This window comes from Spea bombifrons, chromosome 2, assembly GCF_027358695.1.
Source record: "Spea bombifrons isolate aSpeBom1 chromosome 2, aSpeBom1.2.pri, whole genome shotgun sequence".
NCBI classification, from domain to species: domain Eukaryota; kingdom Metazoa; phylum Chordata; class Amphibia; order Anura; family Pelobatidae; genus Spea; species Spea bombifrons.
In genome coordinates this window covers 68017387-68038662 of record NC_071088.1, presented here as the reverse complement: position 1 = coordinate 68038662, position 21276 = coordinate 68017387, and the positions used below count along the sequence as shown (strand labels likewise).

Sequence of the window (21276 nt, the reverse complement as noted above, 5' to 3'; positions counted from 1 at the left end):
TTCTATTTTCCAACCTGCCCCCCAGTTATGCACATCTGCCCCAGAAATGCCTTATAACCCCTATATGCCACTGTGCCCCATGATATGCCTTTTAACCCTCTAAATGCCACTGTGCCCCATGATATACCTTTTAACCCTATATGCCACTGTGCCCCATGATATGCCTTTTAACCCTATATGCCACGGTGCCCCATGATATGCCTTTTGACCCCCTATGTGCCACTCTCTCTCCAGAAATGCCTTATACCCCTATATGCCACTCTGGCCTTTAGAGGGTTAAAAGGCATATTATGGGGAAGAGTGGCATATAGAGAGGTTTAAAGCATTCAGGAGGCAGAGTGGCGTATAGAGGGTTAAAAAGGCATTTCTGGAGGCAGAGTGGCATTAAGGGGGTTAAAAGGCATTTCACAGAGCACTCTGCCTCCAGAAATGCCTTATGCCCCCATTTAACACTCCCCCGCCCCCCCAAACTTACCGGTGCTTCTGACTTCCCTGTCATGTAGCCGGGGCAGCGTGTAGATCCCACGCACTTACGCTGCAGCCGGAAGGAGGCGTGGCTAGCAGCGGGGGTTGTCTGCGTCCATTGCGCAGACCTTCCCCGACTGTCAGAGATCAGAGTTCCCCACACCGGAGCAAATACGGTACTAAGACTATTCCACCACTATCATTTTATATTTTCCTGCAGTTTAGTAATATTTTTGCACGTATATAAATTTCCCAAATGAGTATGTTTTATTTAACCCCTTAAGGACCAGGCTATTTTTGTACCCTTCACGACCAAGACTGTTTTAACACTTTTGCAGTGCTCATGTTTAGCTGTAATTTTCTCCTCTCCTATTTAGTGTACCCACACAAGTTATATATTGGGGGTTTTTTCAGGACAAGAATGGCTTTCTTCAGATACTATTTTGTGATCATATCACTTAATTTCTTATAAAAAAAAGAAAATCTTTAATTAAATTAGATGAATAATTAAAATCATCTTAAAAAAAAAACCTAATACAAAAGACCTGCTAAAGATATTCTACTCTGAATCTAGAAATATCCAATGTTTTTATGTTTTTTGCTTTTGCTTTTTCTGCTATTGGGCAATAAGTACAAGTAGCTTTTTGCTATTTCAAAACCATTTTTTCTAAATCTGGTCATTCTGCCCCGTGTGCTATTTGGGACATCTTTCAAGCTGGCCAATGCAATTTACCCCATCAAACCATATATTTTTCAGATGCTGGTATTTTAACCCTTTCCATGGACTAATTCTACTACAACCCTTTGTCAAACTTGTGGTATAAATTTATTTTGTGTTTTTTTATCACATGAATTGTACTTCAGGTATGAATTTACAGCTCCTAGTACATGCCACTGTCACACAGCACCCCAATATGTGTTCAGCAACATCTTCTGAGTACAGTGATACCCCCCATGCATTGGATTGTTGGGTTGTTTGAGAGGAAAAATGCCACTTTTGGGAAACGCTGTCTTGTGAGTGACAAAATCCGAAGAGTCGTCACAGTGCGTCCTGGGGTGGGTGTTCGGTGTCGCTGCATGCCTCGCTATCGAGGCGTTTCAGCGATTCCTACATTGATCGCCTCCTAAACGCTTTTAAAATGGGCGTTTTCGAGGCATTATAGCAACAACGTTTAAAAGAAAAAAAGCAATTGTAAATCACTTCCTAAGCTTGTTTAATGCCATGACGTGCTGGTCGTTAACTGACCGTTTTTGCGTGTCGTGCCTGGCGCTATTTTTCACTAACAATGCCATGCTGAGTATAATCATGTACATAAACCGTGTGTCACTTTTAGTAAGAGCAGGAATAGCACTTTATTTAGTAGACTTGGGCTCCCGGTTGAATCCAGAGAGCTCCCTGCCAGTGACCAATAGAGTCACTCTTATGGACCTTTAACTCCTACGGATTCCCGTTCCTGGTAACCCCTGCAACGCTACAAAGACTTAAGATAGGCTAGAGGCAGTGACTTCTATGGAGGAAGGGACCAGGGACATTAGCTAGGAGATATTTACAAAGATGAACAGGAAGGTTCTTCGTCTTCGTGTATGTTTACCAGCCGCCATACGAGTTTATTCGGTAGTCGGTACAACATTTGTATTTGTTTTCATGTTCTCCCAAAAACAATTGCACAAGTCTACTATTTAGTATTCAAAGACATTTGAAATGTTCCTACTGTAAGTGGTTGAAAACATCTCTCTAAAAATCAGCTTTGCTCTCTATTACTGGTCATCAATTTTGGATAAGCTAACTCAATAAAATTCCACCTTAAAAAATGATTGCAGGTATACGCTCAAGGACATTGGTTGCAATAGTGGTATGGCCACTTTCAAACACTGAACCAGGATCACATTTTATACATAACACCCAATGTCTCTTAACGATAAAAGTACCCTGCATTAAGTAAATATACAAGTATGATTCGTATAATAAATCAAATATACAAAACAGCATGAATAATAAAGCTAAAATTACCCTTATTTGTAGACACTGGTAGATCTTATTACTGCCATTCAATAATTTATTGATATTGCTCTCCTTGAAGCTTTTTAAGTTCACCAGATAGGCTGTAGCACAATATGCAGTTTGATACTTGAGGTTGTACTGGGATCGTATTACCAGGCCTGAATTAGGTTTCATTAATATGGTGTTCTTACTTACAAATAACCTCGATTTTAGCTAAAACTTATAACAGCAGCATACGCATTTATAAGTTACCCCACCATTTTGTAGTGAAAATAGTTTGTTCATCTGGAAATTATTTGCAGGGAATGTGTTATCTGCAGCCAGTTTATCAATTCATCCCCCATGCATAAACCTTTATACATGACATCAATGTTCTATTTTATTTGTTGAGAATATTATGTATTAAAGGATGAGTAAAGCCAGCTATCCATTTTCTAGTACCTGTCGTATCTTTTAAACTAACCTTTCAGACTGCCATCATCCCAGACAGCTTAGTTTCAGGCACTATGTGCTATGACAACTTAACTTTAGCTTAGGTAACGATGATCCAGGGAGAAGTCAGAAGGAATTCCTTATCTCCTAGGGACAATATTGAGGTCTCTTTGGGTTTTTTTCAGGTCACAAAAAGAAACACTCAATGTTCAAATAAAACAAACAGTAGGTATAATCCTATTAGATAGATATATAGAAAAGCTTATGGCTGGATGCTTTCAATAAACCCCCAAAAATGATATACTTTTGAAAAACCTTTCTTTTTGTAAAACACTGAAAATATGTTACCTGATTGTATGAATACATGCTCCACAGATAACATGGCTGCCAATGGAAGCAGAAGATCCTCACATCCCAGAGATGCTGCTTTTATCACTGCACAGGCTAGATTTGGCGCCAGTGGGAATTCAATCATAAAACGACCCAACTGTGTCACACTGCCACTTCTTAAAATAAAATAGAAATTCAGTTACATAGGGGTTAAGTCACTACAAAAGAAACTGTGTATAAACTGTGTATAAACGCACACTAACGAAACATAAATATAGATGAATAACTCACACTAAGTGCCCTTTAACAACAAGCTTATGGTGACACCATGGACAATTAGGTGGACTACACAAGCTAATTTATCAATAAAATGTAAAATAAATTTACAGTTACACATTGTAGATTTCATGTTTTGTATAAATGCAAAATAAAGCCACAATTTATTTTGTTTCCTGGGCCATATTATAGACTAATTTTATGTAAAAAAAAAAATGCTATATACATTTATTCTTCTTTGATGGACATCACATATATTTAAACGAGAAATATAAAAAGAGACTGTAGTCATGGATAAGCTGGGCTTGTGGAAGTCACAGGTGCCTGTAGTGCATTTACTGAAATATCTGCTACTAAATGATAATGGTCATTTATGGAATTAATGGGAATTACAACAGGTGGGCTCAATAATCCCCTTGCGATTTAGCCCAACACTGTTTTCTTAAAAGTCTAAATAGGGTATATTGAAAGCTGCCTCAAAACAATTCTCATAACCTGGTGTCCCCTCCCTACTTTTCCATATAGGAGGATGTGGTTAACCTCAGTTTGCTGGGAAAGGGAGCAAAACAGGCAGTAATTAGGCAAAACCAGATCACAAGTAACATTACATCCTCTGATTGGAGATGAAAGGGATTGCACTGAAGCCAAGCAGCTGGTTAGCTAAACTTTAAGCATCGAGGTATGATTATTCTGCATATGACTCGTTAGACCCAATGGCGAGCTGGCTGATGGCGAGCATACTGCACATGCACACTGGTAAGCAGGAGATGTGTTTGGCAAAATACATCTCCTGCAAGTCGATGGGATGGAGAAACATTGCAAATGTATAGAAGGGACTCTGATGAATCCCTTGAGGCAACTGCATGGAAATTACAAATTAGAATAGGAGTGTGAAAAAAAGAAGTAGTATGTAATGTATATTATTATACATCAAACTTAGCACAAAACTGCAATTTCTATTATGCTAACCACATAAACCTCAAATCATCCTGTCATTTTATTAGTATTATTATTTTCTTTGGAGATATAATCATATAAATATAAACTTTTAAAAAGCTATCCTAACGAAATAAAAAGTAAAACAGCATTCAAACAGACAGAATAGATGGGCCGATGGGCCAAAATTCCCGGTTTTGTGACCAGAGCAAAAATTAGTGAGGCAAAATTGGCATAATAAAAAAAAAAACGTTTCCAGAAAATGTTTTAGGCATTTAACCCCTTGGCTGCTAAGCCATTTCACACCCTGGTGCTAAGCTAGTTTTCGGCATTTTGGTGCATCTCACGTTTAAACGTGTTTCAAGTAAATTTCTTGGGAATAAACTATACAAACCATATATTGTTTTTTTTCAGCACACCCAGCAGATTCCAAATATACCATTTTTATATGTGTATGTCTTATTAGGTTTGCAAAATACAACCAAAAATGGGGAAAAAGTGTAATTTTTCACTTCCAACTCAATAAAAACTAGTTTGTAATGTTATTTTTCTAAACTCTAATATCAAAACCTGTGTTGCTAAATATTTGTAGTAGGTAACCGGTCTAAAATAAACAGAAATTGAGAACAGTAGACTGTGTTTTTCTAATATTTTATTGCTAAAAGTTAAATTTATTAGACTATCACAAAATTCATCTTTAAATTTAATGCATGGCTGCGTCAATTAAACAGATCTAGCTGCCCGGGATGTTAAAATATGCCAACAAAACTATATATTTTTAGAAACTACACCCCCAGCCGCATTAAATGAGGTCTTATTTGTATTTGTATCACAAATCTGACTTGCACAACAAATGAGTGAATATCACACAAATAAAAATAAAAAATAAATAAAATTAAAAGCGACAAGTTCATTTATGTCTTCCGCACTCCAGGTTTGTCCTAGAAACACATGCAGCCCCTCATTTGATGCGCCAAGGGGTGTAGTTTCTGAAAATATATACTTTATGTACCATAATTTAACTTCCCAGCTGTCTAGAGCTGTCTAAATGCAGCCATCACCCCTAAATGTTTTAAGACAATTTTTTAACAAGATTCTCCAATCTGCCATATCTGAAGTTAAGGTGGTCTAGACATCTGGGAAGTTAAATTAGGGTACATAAAGTACACATTTCAAGAAACTACACCCCTTGGAGCTTCAAATGAGGGGTTACATGTATTTCTAGGACAAAAGTTAAGTTCACAGATAATGATGGAATATGTCGCTTTGGCTAGAAAATATGTTTTTTCTAACCATAGCGACATGTTCATTTGTGTCTTGCGCACTCCAGGTTTGTCCTAGAAACACACGCAGCCCCTCATTTGATGCGCCGAGGGGTGTAGTTTTTAAAAATATGTACTTTTTGTGCCATAATTTAACTTCTTACGTGAGCAGTAATGCCACGTCAAGGCTTCAACCCTAATTACTGACCATTCACACGCTTTTCATATCTCCATTCACTCGCAGAAGCACACACCATTCTTTCCCCTTACAATCCCAAAGAGATGATCGTAAAGGGAGAAAAAAATCACTTTTACAGCAAAAATAAGTTTTGCAGTAAAAATGCAAGGGGCTCCAGGGATGACATGGTTAACTTACGTACTACAGGCTATACGGCTGATTTTTGCAGTTCATCTGGATTTCAAAAATTGCCTTCCTCTACCATTGGCTAAATTTAACCCCATGATCAAAGGGATCATGGGGTTAAAATTTAGTATCGGCCATTTTTAAAAAGGGAATGTGACTTTTTATAGCTATATGATCACTGTGGTAACATTGGCTACCACAGTGATCATTTAGCTAGAATACTTAAACTTTTTTTTTTTTTAAAGTTAAACCAGTTTATGTTTAGATAATTTAATTTGGGGGTCTCTAGGCAATTTTGATCTTTATTTATCTGCCTTTAGAGACCCCCAAATCATTTTTTTTACTTTTTTTGTGCATTTTTATTTTTTTAACATAATATTTTTTATTCTTTTTTTACAAGCATTATACCGTTGGAAAGGTGAGGCGATTACCTTTCCAACGGTATATGTTGGGGGTCTGTAGCTGCTCAGATTCCTGAGATACAGGCATCTAAGCAGCATGCCCCCATACCGTGAAAACTGACAATTGTCAGTTTTCAATAAAGTTGCGCGGTGACGCCATCGCGTCATTACGCGCGACGTCACCAGCCGGATCGGGTGGTCCCAGTGATGCCCTTCAAAATGAGGGGCAGATCGCCGGGGTAGGTGGTGATGGGGGTCCACAGACCCCCATCAAGGTAGGAGAGTGCTAGCGACGGCATGGTGCCGTCGTTAGCACCTGACTGGGACTGCTAGCGACGGCACCATGCCGTCGTTAGCAGTCAAGGGGTTAAAGGGCAGTCTAGTGTCTAGATAGCAATGAAAAATGCACATTAAACTACTTTGTAAGTAACTTTGATAGTAAGTATTTTGATATGTATTCTTACATGTAGTCAGTGAAGTGGCTCCGCCTCCTCGCACTCACCTTTCACCCCTCACGCTGCTCCCATCACTATGCGGCCATCAGACTGCTGGAAAACTTATCTAAACGGCCACTGGGTGCTGATGCTGCCGGCTGGTGCTACTTGAAAACTTTATTTATTTTAATATGGCAAGCCGATCCGGCATATTAAATAAATAAAAAAGGATTAAAGTAGCTCCGGCCGGTGGCATCAGCACCCAGCGGCCGTTTAGATAAGTTTTCCAGCAGTCTGATGGCCGCATAGTGATGGGAGCAGCGTGAGGGGTGAAAGGTGAGTGCGAGGGGGCGGAGCCACTTCACGTGACTTGCCCCCCAGGCCTTAGGCTGCCAGCCCTCCCCTGAGTCAGTGGCATATTTTGGCACTGCTCTACACAGGCCCGGGTAGCTGCCCCCACCATTTCCTTGGCCACCCACTATGCTAGATGCTAGGATATGACACCATATCTTAAAATATATTTTAAAGGACATACAGCACCCAGTAGGTTTGATCAGGGGCTGCGCCCCCTGCAATTCAGCACTGTAGCTGGCGATGAATATGCTGGGGAGGGCAAATGTATATGGGAAGGGAATTATGGTTAATCCTCTAAAGCATTTGCAAAGGAAAGAAAACACTAATTTAAAGGAGGCACTCAATAAAGTGCATATGGTGTCTGGAATGTCCCGTAAAATATACAATGAATTTTGTACACACAAAGGTGTTAAATTCAGAAGGGTAGATGGAACAACACCTTGAGCTAAACATACATTTAGAACTATTTAATAGAACCACAATTTAATTTGCAGAGAGGAAAAACATGGCTTTTAAACGTATTTAGGAAACAGTAAAACATAAGGAGCAAATATGTATACATAACTGGCACAAACATTCACTATTTAGGTCAGGAAATTATTTGCATGCCAATAACAGAATACAGAGAACGGCAGATCGTTCCTACTGGACCTGTTGGAAAGCTAGTTTTGTGACAGCATTAATGTTAAACATGCGTAGCAGCAAAGATAGCATTTTTAAGGATGAGTTTAGTTATTTCTAAATAGGAGCAATCGCACCCAAGATGCAAGCAGGTGGCACTTGTGTTATTGTTTGTGTTAAATGAGTAATGTTTCATTTAGAAAACCAATTAATTTTCCTTCCCTGTGGCTGCTGGTTTCCAGACAGGGAGCACAGCCAGACATACTGCATGTGCACATAGCCAACACACCCCCCTAGCAGCAGGATAGACCTGCAGTACATGCTAGCTTCCTAGGTCAGGGCTCGACAAGCCTCCCCATGGCGACTAGAAACCACTTCCTGGCACCCAGGGTTTGTGTACGTTGTTGGACAGCGTGTGCATGTGCAGCACTAGCATGCATGGTGTTGTGTATGTTACATACACAATCACGCTAATGCCATAGTGTAGAATGTTAGCGTGTCTGTGTGTTACTGGAAGGTGTTAGTGTTTGTGAACATAAGATATTAAGCTTGTGTGTTTCTTACTGTATGGTGTTAGTGTGTATAAGTGTAGGAATAATGGTTAAACATACAAGCTTCAATCTTTAGGGTGTAAAATGAAAGGGGTTAACTGCTGTACCATACAAAGTGGTGCAGCACTGAAGAAAAGGTGTGTTTTATGTTGTATTGCTCCAATAAACATCCTTTAACTGCATACCAGGAAGTAATATATGAAAACAAAAACATAATTGGGGGAAGAAAAAAGTTGGCTCCTAAATTTTTTTGGCTGGTTCCTTTTGCTTTGGTACAAATTTTGCATTGAGATCAAATAAGCATTGCAGTGCTATTACACTTTATGGGTTTGTTTCAGCACTACATACTAAACAATACACATTAACAATACCCTATACACAGTCACCCTACCCTTTACACATGCATGCCAAAACAATACACAATGACACTATGCATGCTACACAATGCTATACACATGTATACTATAAACATAAAAAGTCACACTAATCTATGCACATACATACTAAACAACACACAGTGACCATACACTATGCACGTTTATACTACCCTGTACACAGTTGCAGTACCCTGTAAACATAAAACCAAAACTCATTTAATTTAATTTGTATTCATTCACTTTGTTTTAGCTGGCTTGAAGTGCCTTCATTTTGCTGTGGGTATGTCAATCACTTGAAAGATGTCCCTGGTTATTTTCTGGGATTGTTGCAAACCGTTAGCAGCTGTTACATTTATTTAAGTCAAACGCTTAACAGGGGTAGCAACTTGGAAGCTTGCTCAGATTTTTTGGGAGCTCAGGCAAAAACAAATTGCAGCTTGATTTTTTTTTTGTGTTTCAAATATTGAAAAAAATGATACTTTTAGTAATTGCAACATAGGAATACATTCAGCTGTAAAGTGTTTCAATTTCAACCTAATTTTATTATTATATAAAATACAGTGGTTTTGGACTCAAAATTGTGTTATTTATTACCTGTCAATTGCACTACACTGATAGAGCTTCTTGAGTGCTTCTAATATGAATCTCTCTTCAGGCTGGTCCAGATATGGGAACCTAGTTATAACAAAAGTTAGTCAATACAGAATATTCACATTAATCAACAACAAGAGGGATAAACTCCCATTTTGTCAGGTGAATGGGACAAATTCCACAGGGGGGGGTTATAGGAGTTAGGAGATAATTTTCTGTAGCTGTCCAACTCCCAGTCAGATGAGGCAGGAAACATTTATTTCAGCTCCAAAATAGTAAAGACAATCTAGCTGAGATTTAGAATAAAAGTAGTTGCTGTAGACGACTGCATGGGGCAGTGCCAGTTCCCCTGAGAAAGCAGCTTTTAACTTACAAAGTACAAGCTGCATTCTCAAAAAGCATTGTAAAAATACAATACAATATTTCAAAGTTATTTTGAAAGTACAATGCTAATTTCAGAGGAGCAGAGCCAGAGTCTGCCTTGCATTGCAATACAAAAAAGGTCAAAAGATGCTTATATCTAATGTCAGTTTATTCTTATGGTATATCTAACCATTGTACATAATAAACTTTAATACAATATTAAGGTAACATACGTGGGAAAGTTTAATATGTGTTGCGCACTCTAGGCTAAAGTAGTAGTATGATTCTGGTGCATTGCTATAGCAGTAGAGCATTTGGACCCCTCACATATATGAACATGTCTGTAACTACAAGATGCAACTTTTTTATATTACAATACAGATATTGAAAAGGTTGGTGAAAAAAAATTCCTAAGCACAATATAAAAATGTTTTATACTCCAAAGAATATTTTTTAGGTAGTGCTAAAGTGTACTTTTTAACATACATTACATACATATCAAGCATAGTTACCAACCATGGCAACTCTGTACTGCAGATGTAGTTAATGGGCAAGCTGAATTACCGGATAACATCATGTATCCCGAGGCACTTCAGGGTCAGAATCACAGATGTCAGACTGGTTCTCCTAATCTCAGGGATCATATGATCAGGCATACATTTGTCCCAGAACTCCTGGCTATAAATCCGGTGACACTTGCCTGGAGCGGTTCTACCAGCCCTCCCAGCCCTTTGCACAGCTTCACTCCTAAAGCAAAGATGAAAAAAATATAGAAGCTAGGAGAAAATTTGAAGTTTGCATGCTATCTAATCAATATGTCCAAAGACTCACTTTGATATGGGGACAACTTCTAAAACATCTAGTCCAGCCCTCGGGTTGTGATTAAATTGTTTTACAAATCCACTGTCTACCACATATCTGAAACAAGAAATGCTGACAGTTAAAATAAAGCTATTTTTATTTTGTCATTTCAATCATTCGCTCGGCTTTAATTGGTTGCTTCTGTTTCACAGCAGTGTCTGTTTGCATGCTATTAGGACTCCTGCTTGCTAAATCTGTAACTCAGGCTGTAAATGTCATTGTTTGGTCCTAACACCTCGTTCCCACTGAATTAGTTAAGATGATGTACCAGTTCCTGTTAAAGGGACACTCCAGCCATCATATGATTCATTACAATCCTTCTATGCATTTTCCCTCTGTCCCCACCCCCAGCTGCTTGGCTTGCTGGAAAGACATTCGGCTAAACACATCTTCTGTGTGCCTCCACTGATTTAAATGGGATATAAATGTTCCTGCTGCAAAAATAATGATGTAAATAAGCCATATAGTTAATTTTCTTTCCTTGTATAAAATATAATTCATTTTTTTCTGATATCCTATGAGAGTTACAGGTGTCAGATCTCCTCATGAGGTACTGGCACCACAATTAAACATTATAAAAAGTTCCTTATTTCTGCAGGTTAATAAACCTAGGTCCAAAAATAACTCTTGGAAGTACTATTGTTTTTTAATCAGACATTTAACGTGCACATTCAGATATGCCAAATAAAAATAAACCTTATTCCTTCAATCGTCAAAGATGTTGCAGCAATATTTGTGGATACAACACACTTTCTGATGCCATCTGGAGGAGGAAAAAATATCCTCTTTTGTTCATCTGAAACAACACGCAAAAGTGCGTAAAAATACATGTTTTGGTTAAGCAGCTCCACTGATTTAATTGAGCCGAAAATATTTGCAATGTAGTGCCCTCATCTAGCTATAACTACATGGAAAATATGCATTCATTATGACATTCAATAAATACATAATACTACAGTACATATTAGTGTATATGCCAATTACAGACTAAGGCATGGTGTCAATAAATAACGGTGAGGCTTCAGCCCTAGTTGTGGTGTATGTTGCTGCAGTGGTTCTTATCCAGTTTTCTGTGTTTATTTGCTTTGTTCTTGTGTACTCCTTCTGCGTCTGAACTTTCTGTATATAATCTCACCGATCAAGCTGTTCTATTTGTTCTGTTAGACCCCAAATTGCAACAGTTATCCGCTTTATTTTGGGGTTTTATTAAGGATTAGTGTTAGGACATTAAGTAAACATTTTAAGGCCATCAGGACGAATCAGCTACCCTACACTTATAGTAGGCTTTGTCACTACTTTGCCCTTTCATGTTTCTTTGTCTGCCCATGCCTGCTTCACCATCTGGATCTGCCTACTGCACCTGTATTATGTAGTCCTGGTCTCCCAGTGCCACTAAATGCTTGCCACTGTCACTAGCGACTGGTTTGTGGCCACATAAAGTTGAAGCTTAATCTCAGGTGGCATGTATTTGTCTTGTGCCAGGCCCTTGGAGCCGATTTCTGCAACAGCAGACCCCTGGAGGTCCTGACACCAATATGCAAATCTGATAATGGTTAGATAGACTAATGTTTCCACGTGATGACAAACACACTAACACCAACTGAGCTACAGGAAAAGAACAAGTCGTTTTTATTACCTGTTGGCATGGACCCGTACAAAGGCAAAATAAGCAGACCCTCCACGGAACTGTCAAACAAGTCATAGCGATAGTCTATGGATTCAGCTTTTTGAAAGAGCAAATCACAGGCTCTCTCTATCTCTGACTGACCTGTAGTAAATCAGAAACAACTTTACAATTGTACTGAAATCTTTTAAAAACAAACAAGAACTAATCTAAGCGGGAAGAAATTGGTTTGTTCGAGAAAACCATTTTGGGACCTAAAGCTTTTTTTTGCACATTAAAATAATCTTGAGTTATGTTTGTCACTTCAGATCACATGTACATTAAATAATGTAAAAAAGTTTTTCTTTCTTTTCGGTTATCATACCTGTAAGGAAAACAAGAATGTCCCCAGAAGGCTCATTTAAATGTGTCTGCAGTGCAAGTTTCACTGTCTAAAATTAAGATGGGAAAAAAAAAATTGAACATAAACCGAGGGAAGTACTTGGGATATTACGAAACAGCCAATCAAGCAAAAAATAAATAAATATATTTTAGTGTTTAATGAAATTATGTAGTAAAATTAAACAAGTAAGCCTTAAAGTGGTACTATCACCTGGAAAAATTATTTCTATTGGTTATGCAGTTTTTTACAATTTAAAAAGTTCATGGGGGCTATACATACTGTTATAGTGGGGACAATTAGGTCTTGTAAGACCCTAGACAAAAAACATTAGGAGGGTCATCAAAATATAATAGATTACACTAGATGGTCAGCTCTGATTAATCCCTCAGGTAAATGAATAGGGATACCAGAGGATAATACCTACATTACCATATGGGACTACATGAGCAATGGGCATTATACATGAAATCATTGTAAACATTTTATTTGAGGCAAAATCTGGTCAAGTATTTTTCCTCTTCAGACAGTACCTTACTAAATGCATATTTAGTTTAGCAGGGGCTTCCTTTGCTACCTCTTTGGGCAACATATAGCTGTGGTGCTACCGATATGTACTTTGTCCTGCAGAGGTTTAGGTGATAAGTGCTACCACTGATAATCTAAAGCTATAAAGAGCTAAATATGCACAATCTCCTCCTAGCAAATACAGATGTACTGTTCATGGATGTTAGTTACATTACTTGCACAACCGGTTGTGATCATTCATTTGTGTATTTTTTGCCCAAATTTGTTTGTGTTTAAAACAAATCCATAAATACAAATTCAGGATTAAATAAACAATAATTCTGCATTTGTCACAGACTAGTACTTTGACTGCGTTTCAGCCCATACCTCTGTGACATAAGCAGTGCTTTCTTTGTCTCTGGGGCCAACAAGATTGTGGAATTTCTCTTTAATTGGATATACTTTTCCAGGGATTGTGACCACTGGGCAATTGCCAAAGAACTCTGTCAGTTTTTCAACATCCAGTGTAGCAGACATAACTATAACTTTCAGTGGGTACTTCCTCTTTGGAGAACGTTTCAGCTGAAACTGTTTTCTCAGCAAGCCAAACAAGATATCCTGAAAAAAAACAAGGAAAACACATCATTCTTTGCAATATCAGCAATTATGTGACACAACTTCAGTGAAATATATATGAGAAGGCATCCTGTCTAGTTGTTTTTACAGCAATTCTTGCATGATATTCAAAAAAAAACAAGTGGCAATTAAATATCTACACACGCACGTATCGTCCAAGAGATTAGATTAAAGGAAACACACATTTTTTTTTTAAATGTATAATAGCAATTATTGTTACCCATGGATATATAATGACCAAAAGTATGTGGACACCCCGCCCAAACATTGAGTTTATGTGTTTCATTTACTTCCCTGCTAGATCGGCCCTGGTCAAACTTAAGTGCTATTATTGTGAAGTGGAAGGGTCTAAGAATAACAACTGCTCAGCCAGGAAGCTTCAGACCAAACACACTTACAGATAAGGGGCTGCTCAGTGCTGAGACATGTAGCATCACTTGCTACAGATGACAAACTACCTCTGGAAGTGACATTAGCACAAGCTCTGTGCGTTGTGAGCTTCATGAAATGGGTTTCCATGGCCAAGCAGCAGTACGCAAGCCTCAGATCACTATGCACAATGCCAAGCGTCAGCTGGGTACGTGTAAAGCACACAGCCACTGGACTCTGGAGCACCCAAAACATGTTCTCGAGTGATGAATCAAGCATTAGTACATGACATTAGTACATGATGAACGAATCTGGACGAATCTGGATTTGGCAGATTCACGGAGAATGCTACCTACCAGAATGCATAGTGCCTACTGTAAATTTTAGTAGAGGAGGGATAATGGTCTGGTGCTGGACCAGGCTTCCAGTGAAGTGTAATGTTAATGCTACAGCATGCAAAGACACTTTTTAGACAATCGTACGCTTCCAACGTTGTGGCATCCGTTTGGGGAACTACACCCTTGTTCACAAAGCAAGGTCAATAAAGACATGGTATGATGAGTTTGGTGTGAATAAACTCTAGTAGTCTGCACAAAGCCCTGACCTTAACCCCATAGAACACATTTGGGAGGAATTGGGACACCAATTGCAAGCTAGGCCTTCTCGATTAACATGAGTGCCTGATCTCACAGATGCTCTTTTGGCTGAGTGGGCACAAATTGCCACAGACACACTGTGTATTACATGTATACATGTGTATTATTCTTTTTTACTGTTTTTAACACCGTACATGTGAAACAGGTGTGTGTGTGTGTGTGTGTAAATAACATAATAATTACAGCATTATTTTGGTGAACAATCTTCTAAATACTCAAGAATAGTTTTCTTTTTTTTTTTATTTTTAAACAGACCACAATGTCTGACTACAATGTCTCAAAGATAGGAGGGAAAAGACTTATGTTTTCCAGGCAGAAATTCTTCATTATGGTCACTCATTGTAATGGACATTGCATTTGTTTTGTGCACTGTTTGTCAGGTTTGCTCTTTTATCTTTGTTTGACATTCTTCTTCTAGTATTTTAAGATCCCACTCAATTTTTATTGATTACTTACTGTACTTAAACTTCGCTCGTGAGCTTCATCTAAAATAATCGTACTGTATTGAAGAAGGTCAGGGTCAGTCAAGGTGTGTCTCAACAAGCAGCCATCAGTCATGTACTTAATCACAGTGTCCTAAGTACAACAACAGAAAAAGCAAACATCATAAAATACCTTCCAGATTTATATCCAAGCAGACTATACTTTGCATAGCTTAATTCACATAAGCTAAGTAAATACCTTTTCTACAATAATAATATAGCTGTAACATTACAGTAGAATAATAACTGAACAAAGCTGTAAGTAAATCTATAGCACTTATATCAATACCAATATACAACATAATATCAGTTTCCTGAAGTGGCCGTAGAAACATTTCAGTTAAAGTGAATCAAAAGTTTCAAAAGTTACAATTGCATTTACCCTTAAACAGACACTTCAGCCAATATATGTACATATGTGGTCTGTTTTGCAAATGAATGGGGGGATTCTGGTCACTGCCAAACAACATTCAAATGTGTTCACAACATGCCCTGAGTACAAGGATACCCATGCATAAGTTTTGGTTGCGTTGTTTGGGTACTAAAAGGCCACATTTGGGAGGTGTGCATTTTTCAATTTGGTATTTTAACACTTTCCATGCACTAATTATACCACCAATCTGTGTCAACACTGGCTGAGTGAAGGAAGTAATGTTTCCTAAGCCCTCCAGCGACAGGGCATGTAGAGCAAGTGTGAACGTTCAGAAGAGGGATCACGCGGCGCCCCTACATACTTTCTTGGTGTTGCTGATTGCCTCGATATTCAGGCATTGCGGCAACACCATCTGAGCGAAGAAAGTGAACGCAGATCCTTTTGTAGGCTCATTTACCATGCCGTGCTTGGTATGTTTGTTTATATGTTATGTCTTTCCCGTGCATGTTTAACCCTTTCAGTCCCCCATGAACGTACCGGTACGTCCAAAAAACGCATCCCAAGAATCCCCTTTAGACGTAGCAGTACGTCCTGCTCTTCTTGCAGAGGCAGGGACACATCCCTGCCACTGGACGGAGATCCCCCTGCTTTCTGCTGCCCGATTGGATGTAATAGCTTCCGGCAGGAAAGCCGTAAAACTGTTACATTTTTAAATGCCGGTTGCGCAATCGGGCATTCCCTTCCAGGTTGCGTCACTGCTGCAGGGTCTGTAAAGATATCCTGCGACCCTGCAGGGTCTGTAAAGATATCCTGTCCTATGATGAGGCACAGACACTGTCATCTCTTTGCAAGTCTGTGGGAATTTGCATAGAGATCACAGTGTGATTGGTGCAGGGGGAACACCCTTCTCACCCTCCTCCCATGCTGAAAAAAGAAATGGAGAAAAAAAAGGTTAGTGATTTAAAAAAAAAAAATCACTAAAATAATACAATAAATAATAATTAGAAAAAAAACAATAAAGTGAGGTAAGTTATGTCATTGTGACATCACTGCCATTAATAACATTTTCAAGAAGTCCCTAAGAGGACCTCTAACCATTTAAAAAATATATATATATAAAAAATAAAAAACCTTACATCCATTGCCCTAACACAACATCTACCCAGTATAACCCTCCTGCTCCCGTTCACAACCGCCAAACCCGTTAAGCCATAAGCATTTTTCAGGAAAATCTTGGCAGTTCAGAATGCATGTAAAATTCAAGAGTTGGAACTGAAAATATACTGGTATTGTGAATTCAATATGTTTTGTAAAATCTAAGTATAACACATGCATCCTGAAATAAAATAAAAATTGAATGTCTCCATCTATTATTGTTATTTTAATGCTATAGTAAGCCATGTTGGGTACATTTTTTAATCTTATTTCCTACCTGTGAGGAACAGTCATCAAATCGTACTTGATACCCAACTGTGCTTCCCACATCACAATGCATCTCTTCTGCCACTCTTTGTGCCACAGATAGCGTAGCTACTCTCCGTGGCTGCGTAACACCAATAAGTCCATGCTTTCCAAACCCTTTAAATGCAAGATAAAATCATTTGGTACTCCCAACACCGTATGTCTCTGGTACACTCAGAACTTTTATGGGTTTCACTCTAGAAATAAATAAATAAATAATAAAAAAATTCACTGCCAAGGGAGGTGGTCTTATCAAATACATTAGATGCCTTCAAAAGGGGTCTAGATATTTTTTTTTTAGAAAGGCATGACAGACATGGCTATAAATAGAAATAATCTTGATCTAAGGAGAAATCTGATTGCCTTTTGGGGTCAAGAAGGAATTTTTCCCCCTGATGGCAGAATTCAAAGTAGCTTCATAAGGGTTTTTTGCCTTCTTTTGGATCAAGAGTAGGAAGGTTAGGTAGAAGGGTTGAACTTGATGGACTTAGGACTTTTTTCAACCTCATGTACTATGTAACTATGTACTATCTAACCTGGTCATTTTGCTGTCAATGTGAAATGTCCAAAATGATTTTGAAGCATTGAATCAAAAGGACATTAGTAAACAAATGTGATATAGAAGAACATGAAAATTTACTTGATGGTGTTTCTTCAGACTGTAACCAAATACTCTAGATATGGGTTAATACGGCAATGGCAGAGTCCATCTTACTTTAGGGGTCAGTGAAACAAACGTTGTTAGTGCTGCTGATCTATGTTTTTGTTGAAAGCAATAAGAATTTCTAGCTTGAGGCAGGTACACAAGCTCCAGCTATATGCATTGATAATGGGATGGGATCTTCCTCTTGCTACCAAGTTTGCTAAAGAACCAAGCAGTATTTATTAAAGGATAACAGCAGGGTATTCATCTCCTTCCGTACCAGTATGTCATAATGTGTGTAAGTTGTCAGTTTTAACATTATTGTTTTTTTTTTTTTACTATTATGAGGATTGATAGGACATACAATTAGCAATAATTTTTACTGCTTAAGTGATGTTAATTTCTTAACAACCCATTCAGAAGATTACTTTGAATATACTATTTCTGATTTACAATTCAAGATAATTCAAATTGAAAAAAGTTATCCACTGATGGTTTAAACCGTTTAAACGACCGGTTCTCGGTAATGAAGGTACCGCTCAGAGGTTTTTTGATCCCTTCATATGACTAATACTCTGAATATTTCTGTTTAACGCGGTTACCTGCATTGTACAGATATTGTGGCAGCTGTGTGGTTTTCCCACTGCCAGTGTCCCCCGTCACAATCAGAAACGTATGTCCTCTGGCAGCCTGTACAAGCTTCTCTTTACACTTGTGGATAGGAAGTTTTGGACAACTGGAACTATGTTTTCTCTTATGAACTCTCACGTCACTTTCCATGATGTTCTGTGAAGAAGGTTTCTGGAACATTGGTTTTAAAATAAAATATTTAAAAAAAAAAATCAAAAAAAAAAATCAGCTTCCATCCACTAACCTTGTATGCTTCATCCACAAACTACCTGTTATTGTACTAAAGTCTTGTGTTTTTTTATGTGCACAGTTATAAGTTAAGATAGCCAGCTCAGGCCATCCAATAGTTAAAAAACAAAGAAAACAAAAACAAATAATAATAAAAAGTCATTATATGCTATTGTTCTAACTGCCCAACTTTAACAAAAATGTTATCAGCGAAGTATTTTTCATTAAATAAGGAGATACCTGCCAAGTATCAATGATTAGAAGGAACAGTCCTTCTTCGGGACCCAAAGCAACCTTTTTTCCCTTAATGTCTCTCTTTTCTAGGATATTTTTAAGATATTTATAAGCGTGTCACATTTTGTGAGTCTATGTATTATTCTAAATACACTACATATTTTTTTCCTAACATACCCTAATTACATAAATATCTATATATAGATCACATAAAACAAGGTAAAAACACTGCCTTGTAGCACACACCCCTTAAAACACAGGTCCCTTTTTGTATCCGTTTAAATTGTGGGGAGATATGCCACAGAATGGATACAATTTTACCACAAGACAGGAGGCTTCATAATTTGCATAAACCTTCACAGTCTATTATTGTAAATCCAGCATGCAATGATGGTTTTTCAGTGAGCATCCGAAGAAGAGACCTCTGTGGTCTTCAAAGTTTACGTGACTCTACATCTTCCTCTGTGATCACTGGTTCACTAAAATCAATCTTAATCTTCTCTGACAGCGACAGTCCAAAGCCTACTATACTAGGATTTATTAGCTTATAACATTTTAATAGATGGCATTCAGTATCACTGTGACCAATTTAAATATAGGACTTTATTTTTTTTTTTACCCCAAAATTACTTTAAAATAACAACAAAACATACAAAGGCATGTCAACAGTTTTCACAATACTCTGACAGTCACCACACAACCACTGTCAGGGTATTCGTTTCCTACCTTAAAGTCCACTACATGGTTCGCGCCATCTTTAACATCAGGACATAACTAACCAATAACACGCCAAATGAAGGAGTGTTCTTGCATCTACACACAGGATAAACACGTTGTGTTAAAAAAGACAAACCTAACTATTATTACAGATTTTAACATTGTATCAACATTATAAACTTTTACGCGCGTACCAACTTTTCTTTTATCTACGCAGCTGCCATGACCCTAACAACAACAAAAGCTTTTTGACTCCTGTAAGGAGCCGTAGCATCTGAAATGACGTTACGAGGTTAGTTGCCACCTAGTGGGCACTTTCGATATTACATGTGGTGTTGATGGAAACGTTTCAGGTTATTCTGTTTTCTAAATTAGGTGAATTTGTTAACATGTATAAATATAGATGATTATGTCTTAAATGTGAAAGCTATAATATCTGACAAGGAGAATTATGGTACTATAGCAATGTACATTGTAGTCTATGTGAACATTTGTTATTATAGACAATAGCATTGTTACTGTGCCCATACATACACTTATTTACACATGGGGGAAAAAAGCCAAAATCTAACTGTATATAATAAAAATGTAAGGGGAACCAAAAATGCATTCAAAAAACTAAAAGTTTTCTGACATAAATCCAACAAATCATTTTGCAAACGAAAAGGCGCATAATCATGTAATCAAAGCTGGCACATTCCACGTATCGATTTTCTACAAAAATATAAATGTCAAAAAAAGATGTGACACTACAAGATCCACAAGTCACTCAAGATTGTAAGCTTGCGATCAGGACTCTCTCCACCTAATGTATCGGTTTGTCTTAGTCTGTCAATTCTCGTCTTGTCATTCCCCTTGAACATATGTATTGTATTAAGCGCTGCGTAAATTGTTGGCGCTATATAAATAAAAGATAATAATAATAATAATGAAATGTGGTGGGGAATTTGCCTGAAGTAGGACTTTGGGGGTGCATAGAGAGTGTCACGTATAAAGGTAGGATATATAATAAAGGCTACTTTAAATATTACAGAGGTTGAAAATTAATTACAGGTTTTAAAAAACTGTGGAAGATATAAAAATATGGATTATTCTCGGAGCTAAACATGTGCATTTTGTATTTCTGCTTCTTTGAACAGAAACAAATTCTTAAATGAGACACAAAATTTCTACATCATTTGTTTGCTTTTGTGTTACAGCTGCTCTAACAATTTGATTCACTTCGCAACCCCTAGGTGTCGCTGTTGATCTTTTAAATTCCTAAATGGCTCCACATCCTTAAAAGGAGCACTCCAGCCATCATATGCACATTTTATTTTTATATTCTCTGTTTTTCAAATGAATGGGGCAGGGGTCTGCAGAATCCCTCCTAATGTATTTGCCTCTTTCCCCACCCCCAGCTAAATGCCCTCCAGTTCGCATGTGTAAAGTCCTTCCATTGATTTCAGTTGGAGCATTTCTTGCCACTGATAGGCTTCTTGAAAACTTAAGCACTTACCTGATGCAGAAGTTGCAGCCATTTAACTTCTATATGAGGCAAATGTTTTATTTTTCTGCACTCACAAAGAACTTTAACCCCTTTAACGGCTTATGACATGCCTGGCATTAAATGTGCTTAGAAAGCGTCAAAAAGTTGATTTCTTTGTTTAAGTAGTGTTGCTGTAATACATTCGAGGCGAAAACTGCTCCAGGGACCCTGTGTGATCCCTCCCCTGAG

At 37.9% G+C, this 21276-nt stretch overlaps 1 protein-coding gene across 1 annotated transcript in view; it reads right to left on the bottom strand.

Moving 5' to 3' along the window:
* Positions 1–19789, bottom strand: part of DHX40 (DEAH-box helicase 40) — a 30222-nt gene extending 10433 nt beyond the window's left edge. The window contains exons 1-13 of the mRNA XM_053454643.1: positions 19754–19789; positions 19496–19655; positions 18353–18536; positions 17079–17224; positions 15248–15367; positions 13518–13748; positions 12609–12675; positions 12257–12388; positions 11317–11416; positions 10591–10677; positions 10324–10506; positions 9400–9480; positions 3248–3405 (exon numbers count right to left, since the gene is read on the bottom strand). Of these exons, the coding sequence (XP_053310618.1) occupies positions 3248–3405; positions 9400–9480; positions 10324–10506; positions 10591–10677; positions 11317–11416; positions 12257–12388; positions 12609–12675; positions 13518–13748; positions 15248–15367; positions 17079–17224; positions 18353–18530 (1483 nt within the window). The 5' untranslated portion in view covers positions 18531–18536; positions 19496–19655; positions 19754–19789. The remainder of the gene's footprint in view (positions 1–3247; positions 3406–9399; positions 9481–10323; positions 10507–10590; positions 10678–11316; positions 11417–12256; positions 12389–12608; positions 12676–13517; positions 13749–15247; positions 15368–17078; positions 17225–18352; positions 18537–19495; positions 19656–19753) is intronic.
* Positions 19790–21276: the final 1487 nt, after the last annotated feature.